The 6,881-nt window shown below is 24.7% G+C and overlaps 1 protein-coding gene across 2 annotated transcripts; it reads right to left on the bottom strand.

Moving 5' to 3' along the window:
- Positions 1-423: 423 nt before the first annotated feature.
- Positions 424-5,598, bottom strand: LOC113560930 (proteasome activator complex subunit 3). 2 transcript variants are annotated; one of them, XM_026967063.1, is made up of 6 exons: positions 5,390-5,598; positions 5,018-5,044; positions 4,379-4,527; positions 4,126-4,282; positions 3,883-4,053; positions 424-788 (listed from the first exon to the last, which is right to left on the bottom strand). In XM_026967063.1, exons 1-6 carry the CDS (start codon positions 5,414-5,416, stop codon positions 600-602), a joined length of 720 nt encoding a protein of 239 aa, XP_026822864.1. In that variant the 5' UTR covers positions 5,417-5,598; the 3' UTR covers positions 424-599. The 2 variants fall into 2 exon arrangements, with proteins under 2 accessions (XP_026822864.1, XP_026822863.1); XM_026967062.1 differs by having other exon boundaries at positions 5,012-5,044.
- Positions 5,599-6,881: the final 1,283 nt, after the last annotated feature.

Raw genomic sequence — 6,881 nt, forward strand, 5'->3', positions numbered from 1 at the left:
ACAGAAATAAATGTGGTAAAACTTTGAGATTATGGCAAAATAAAAAACATTAATACATATTTTGAATAGGAACCTTTTTTTTTTATATATATAATCTGATACGATATTATATTTTAAGCTAATCTTTGTTTAATTTTAATCAGAAAATAAAGCATCTTCACTAACTTTGCTAATATAAAACTTTAAAAAAAATAGTATACAAATGTTAGAAAAATTGGTAAAAATTTTTTACACCAATAAATTGTAGACAAACTTAAATATTTTAAAAACCTTAATATAATATACAGTAGTAACAGGGAAGCGTAGAAAAATGTATCATTACAATATTATTATCTATGTCATATTATATTGTCTGGTTCTCGTAAATCTAGAATTTAATAGGATAGGATGTATATGAATTGTAAATTATAAACATTAAAGATATACTATTATTACCCTGCACATCTTTAATGTTAAACTGAAGATAACATTTTGTATAAGATTTTATTCTTATTGCTAAAAAAATGTTGCTTATATTTTTGACATGAATATGAACATTTTAAAGGAATGATAAGGGTGTAAATTTAGATTTTAATGTTTTGAGTATGGTTTTACTGCGCTTAATATAAACTGTCAGTGTTTGATGATCGAGGCTTCTTTATTTTGTCAAAGTTCTTGATGACTATATCGTGCAGTGTTGAATAACGATTACGAATTTCGTGCATGGTAAGAGACATGGATAAGTATTGTCTTTCGTCCAATTCCTCAACGGCACACCGGTAGTCTTCAATATAAGGGTATTTGCAAACCTAAAAAAAAATGATTTTAATTATTAAAAATTGTATTTATTTGTCTTCAACTTAAAATTAAAAATGTATAATTTTATTTATAACAATTAATAACTAACAGTTATTCTACTACCATCGTTTGGTTGCTACCAAAACAATGTGTTGCCAATTTTATTTTATTTGCCCCCAAATTTTCTAGATAAATCAAAATAGAATTGAGTTTATTATCTCAATACATGTATATCGTAAAAATACCTAATTATTATTTATCTTTAAGATAATGTTAACTATTTTAGACATATTCAAGGTAATAATTGTAACTGTCTGATTAGATTCTTAATTTAAGTATTATTCCAAACAAAGGAACTTACATTTTTTAGTCTAAACCACACAAGATTAAGATTTATTTTGACTTGAAGGAAAATTCTGATTTCCTTCCTTATCAATTTATAGATCATTTTTAATATAAATGTTAAAATGGGCAACAAATTATTTATTTTTAAACATTATTTTACAATATTAATCTGTAAACACATTTAATACAATAAGACTCAAAAAACATGAGGAAAGAGAGCATCCATCGACACTATTTCCAATTTCAGAATTTAGCGTTGTTTGGAAGTTATTATTGATTATTTAATAGATAATGTGGTCATTTACTTTAGAGAAAACATAAAAAGGTTGTTAGATAATGAACAAAAGAAGTTTTTATAAGAGAGGGTTTGCGTGGTTGAAGGAATTCTTATGAAATTTATTATAGTGATGTTGGTATGTTGAAGTGTTATATTAATGTAACAAGAAACAATAGAGAGGACACAAAGAGTTATTGATAAAATGTTTGAATTTTTTCAGATTCCCCAGAGTTGGATGCGGTGCGACATTGCAAGACGTAATATTAATTTGTTTGTTAATTATTGTTTTGTTCTTCAGAAATTTTGGATTGGAGTAGTGGTCTTAGTGGAGTCTGAGATTAAGCAATGTTTTATTTAATTTTTTTATTTATTTAATGTATGTGGTTTAATCAGGTTAGTTGTTAGTCAAAGAGGAAACCTAGGTAACAGAATTATCCATGGGGATTATTTGGTCATTTAGGTGAAAAAAAGAATATTTTTAGGGTTGGATTTGCTTTTGTTGATTTTAATTTTCCATAAAATGAACTATTTTTTTAGTAAAATTAAGTGGTTTTGGAGGTAGTTTGGGCAGTGATTATATTGGAGTTGGATGAAGGATGAAGTTATATCTAATCTATATCATCAACAAAGAAAGCTAGAATAGTGTTGAACTATGGTAGGTTTGTTGTATAATATATTATAGAGTTCAAAAAAGGATACTGGCTGAATTGCGGACGAAAAGTTTGCTTTAAAAAAAGTTGGACAAAAAGTCCGAATATACAAAACATTTTATATACCTAATTAATATTTATTTTAAAAGTTTAAAAATGCTGTACACATATTATTATATTTTTATTTAACTAACAAATATATGACAGAAATCTACTATAGTAGTAGTTAGGTAATAGGTACCTATAATAATGACAAATTTATATATTTTTATTATAACTAAGATATTAGTTTTAGTTTAGATTGATGTGTTTATAAATAAAATAAAATTCATTTTTTGTTAAAATGTATTTAATTACAAATAAATTTTGATATTGTTGTTCTAATATGTTGTCGAGTTCTGCATGGGCTGATAATTTTTAGCCGAGTCCGGCCTGGTAATTTTTTGTTGCAAGTCCGGCCCAGCCCGGATAGGTCAATTTTTTATGGTTTTTTTTAAATAATATTGTATTCATAAACAATAACTATAATTTACTTCTAAATTATAATAACATATTTATAATAAAAACATTTAATATATTGATATATAAAACTTCAAGCCTGGTCTGGCCCTAAAGCTACTCGGGGCAGGCTAATTCCGGATCGGTTAAGGCTTGCCCAGCTCATGCAGGTCTTTAACATGTTGTAATAAATATCATATAATTATAAATGAAAATAAGAAAATAGAAATAAATATGATAATATAATATGTATAATATATAATGTCAACGTTTTTAAATTTTTAAAATAAATATTAATTATATAAAATATTTTGTATTTTCGGACTTTTTGTCTGACACTAAAAATGTGTTAAGACTTTATGTCTGACTATAAAAATTGAATTCGGACTTTTTGTCCAACTTTTTTTAAAACGGACTTTTTGACCGATTACCATGCTGCCTTGTGGGGGGGGGGGGCTGATTTATTATATATGAGTTGGACATTTCTTTTTCACATCTTATATTCAATTTTATATGATCGATTTGAGGTTGAGAAATAACGGAGTGGGCTGTACTAATATTTTTGTTCGGAAAATGTTCTGTCTTATTAACATACAACATAGAAAATTTGCATTGAATAGAATCTATTGCGTTGTTAGTTTTAAAAATTAATGAGTGATTGATCTATTACAAAAGTTGGAAAAAAAAATAATCAGTGATTGAGTGTTAGATTTTTTCAATATTTTAATAAATGAAATATTACAAATTAAAAATACTCATAATTATCTAAAAAATTAAAATATAAAAACCAACATGTCTTAATAACTGATTACCTTCAACTTTGATAATAGGTCAAGCCAGTTTAAAATCAAAGTTAACACAAAACAAGTTCTAATGAATACAAGTTTATTGTTGTATGTTAAAAAAACAAAAACAAAACATGCAAGTGTAACATTCTATTTTAACCAAAATCTAACAAAATGATAAACTAATAACTTTTATTAGACCGGATATAGATAAATAATTTTGCTGGTAATGGAAATTCCTTACAAATAAAGTATAATTGTATCATATAGAACCTGTAAATGAGCCCATAAAATAGATTAGAATTTTTATTATATATATTTATATATATATATATTATTGATTATAAAGTTTGTATATTGTGTATTTTTGTTCTTAAAATTATTATTTATCAGATTTTAATTTATAAGAATTCTGAAATCAAAAATAAGTTTTGTTCTGTATTCCAAACATATCTTAACATCATAATATAATAGTTACATAGATTAAAACCAATTAACCAATCTGGTAGTTATACATCAAACATAATTAATTATTAAAACTAATACAAACCTTGGAGATAAGTTTTCCACGAGATGCATAATAACGTGATACTTGTTCAAGATAATTGGTTGCTTCGACTTCAACCTGCTGTATCTCAGCAAGAGTATCTTCTTGTACAGACACTCCAAAATTATTACCATCTTCAATTTTTGGTATTAATAAGGATACCCACATTTTTAACTAAAAATAAAGATTAATACAAATAATTATGAATTATGATAATTATGTAAATATTAAAATTATTTCACGAACAGCATTGGTGTCTTCAGCTAATTGTTTGATATTGGGTTTGAGAATTTTAATGACTTCAACAAGTTTTTTATTGGATGGTATGAGCGTTTGTCCTGGAATTGTATCATGTGAATTTGAATCTAAACGTGGCCTTTTTCCCGGATTTTTTCCATCACAACTAAAATCAAAAAATTGTTTAAATATTTTATTATCTTAAACTAAAGCATACTCAATATAATTACTTTATACAATTTTTTTTTTTTTTTGAACTCACTTGTTTACATTATTTTCTATTTTAGAAATTGTGGGAATTTCTAGTTTACATTTTATGTCATTTGCAGCAATACGAAACTCTGGCATTTTGAGTAACTCATTTAAATGTATTATTCGTTCAGGAAATTTTTGAACTATACGATTCTCTGCCTATAATTTAAACACAAACATAATAAAATAAGTTTCAGCATTTAGTATTTCAACACCATATATACTTAACATTATTTTAGATTAATATAATTGTTGACTGTTGTGTAAGTTCTACCCAAATTATTATTGCAAATTTATTTTATTATTATTATTTAAACATTGTATTACATTAAATTTAGTCTCAATAATTAAAATATTGATTAAATAAGCTGATATTAAAAAAATGTTCAATAGTTATAACTAAAAAATAATTGTTATTTATATATTACATAAGATAAATAACATTCAAATTATGTTTGTCGAAGGAACAATTGATAAATTAATAATTCATAATATGATTCATACTAGTTGAGTAAAGCATACCAATATTGCTGCTTTTGGAAACACAAAAAAAAATTTAATTATAAAATTAAATTTTGTATAAAAATGATAGCGATCTACCAACAAATTTAATCTTACAAGTAAAAATATTTTCAATACATACGTCAACCTTCAATGTTTCATGGAATTCTTTTGCCTAAAAACATAAATAAGTAAATTATCAATAACAGATAAATCAATGTAGAAAATAAATAATATTTTACTCCATTAAGACAAAATGTTTATAACCAAAAATCAATCGGTTTCAATACACCAGTAAACTAATAATATGTACAATTATTTGCAATTAAAACATTCAAAAAATTAATTTGTGAAGTTATTAATACAAGATTTTAAGTGATGATTAGCGATGTTAAGGATTAGTTTCATAAACAGTGCACTAAAAATCTTAAACGTGAGTAAAATGATCTATACAAATTTTCAACATCTGTTGAATTCGCCAATCATGTATTGATTATTTTCAACTGTATATTTTATTCACCTTTTTAGCAGCTTCAGTCTGGGCCATTTTCTGTGAATATTTGGTGACTGTAAGTTGAATGTATTCGGATGGAAAAGATTTAAATACTGTAGTGTTTTAAAACGTAAATCGTAAGCAAGTATCAAAAGTATTAGATGGTTCTAATAAATATTATATTAAGATTTTATAAAACAAAAGCAATTGCCATGAGAAACGAATGATGAGCGTATTGAATGATAGGTTTAAACATTTTCAAATTATTTTCAGGTTATGTTATCACGGTTGCGGTATATAAACATTTCACGTTTCCGCATACAGATAGCGTTACATTTTCATAATATAAATAATAAATTCATGATAATAACAAATGTAATAAGCTCAATAAACGGTTGGCCGGTCGCCGTCTGGGTTCTTGACTAATCACTGAGTAATGAGAGGTAAATAGTAAAATAATCTTATTAGAATAACCATCGACGCCCTAACCATCATTTCGTCAAGTACTACTTTTACGTATAAAAATGCTGTTTTTCTTTAATATTTTTTATTGTATTTCCCCGTAAATATGAAAAGTACTGGGAATTGTTTACTTTTAACTCCTCAAAATAAGTATTATCTAGATCCAATTTGTTAACAAACACCACACCCAAAATTTAAAATCGAAGCATTTTTACTGATAATTGATACAGAAAATAAGTAATGGAAAAACATTGAATCATATAAATGTTTTAAAAATTTTAAATAAAAATGTATTAACGAGATTATTAGTTTTTATATTAACGTAATTAAATGTATCATCAGTTACTAGGGGTAACCTTTCTAGTCTAATTTTTCTAATCCTAATTAAAAAATAATTATTATTAAAGTAATGGGCGTAAATTAAACGAATTCGGTTACATTACAAAGTTAGTCAAAAAAAAAAAAATGTATCCAGTCAATAAACATAAGTAATATATTAGGAAATAAATTATTCATAATTCATACAAATATATAATCATATTATATTATTTCATTGTAGATACATTTATAAATTTATAATTATAATCGACCATTTAGAAAACTAAAAAAAAGGTCTAGATCCCAAGTATAAGTTAATCTGTACACACGACATTACTATACTAATCAATTCAAATACACTAAAAATTGTGCTCACGTATGTAATTACGTTTGGCTTTTTTTTGTCAATTAATTTTATGAACAACATAGAAAAAAACTATATGGTGTATCGTAAAAAAAAAAAATTATCTGACCTACAATTGTATAACTAATAAATAAAATTCGTAACAAGTAAATAATAAGTACCTAAAATCAATACAGTATGAATAGTAATTACTAATTAGTATTATATTTATGAACATTTTTTCAAAGACTCATTAGTAACTTTAAAAAAAATTATTTAAACTTATACCCATTTATAATGCTGTAGTCAAAACTGAAAATAATATATTGTTAACTAGTTTCTTAAACTTATAAATAGGATTCAGGACTTGTTACACTTAAAAATATACAACTAATT

This window comes from Rhopalosiphum maidis, chromosome 4 (assembly GCF_003676215.2).
Source record: "Rhopalosiphum maidis isolate BTI-1 chromosome 4, ASM367621v3, whole genome shotgun sequence".
Classification (NCBI taxonomy): Eukaryota; Metazoa; Arthropoda; class Insecta; order Hemiptera; family Aphididae; genus Rhopalosiphum; species Rhopalosiphum maidis.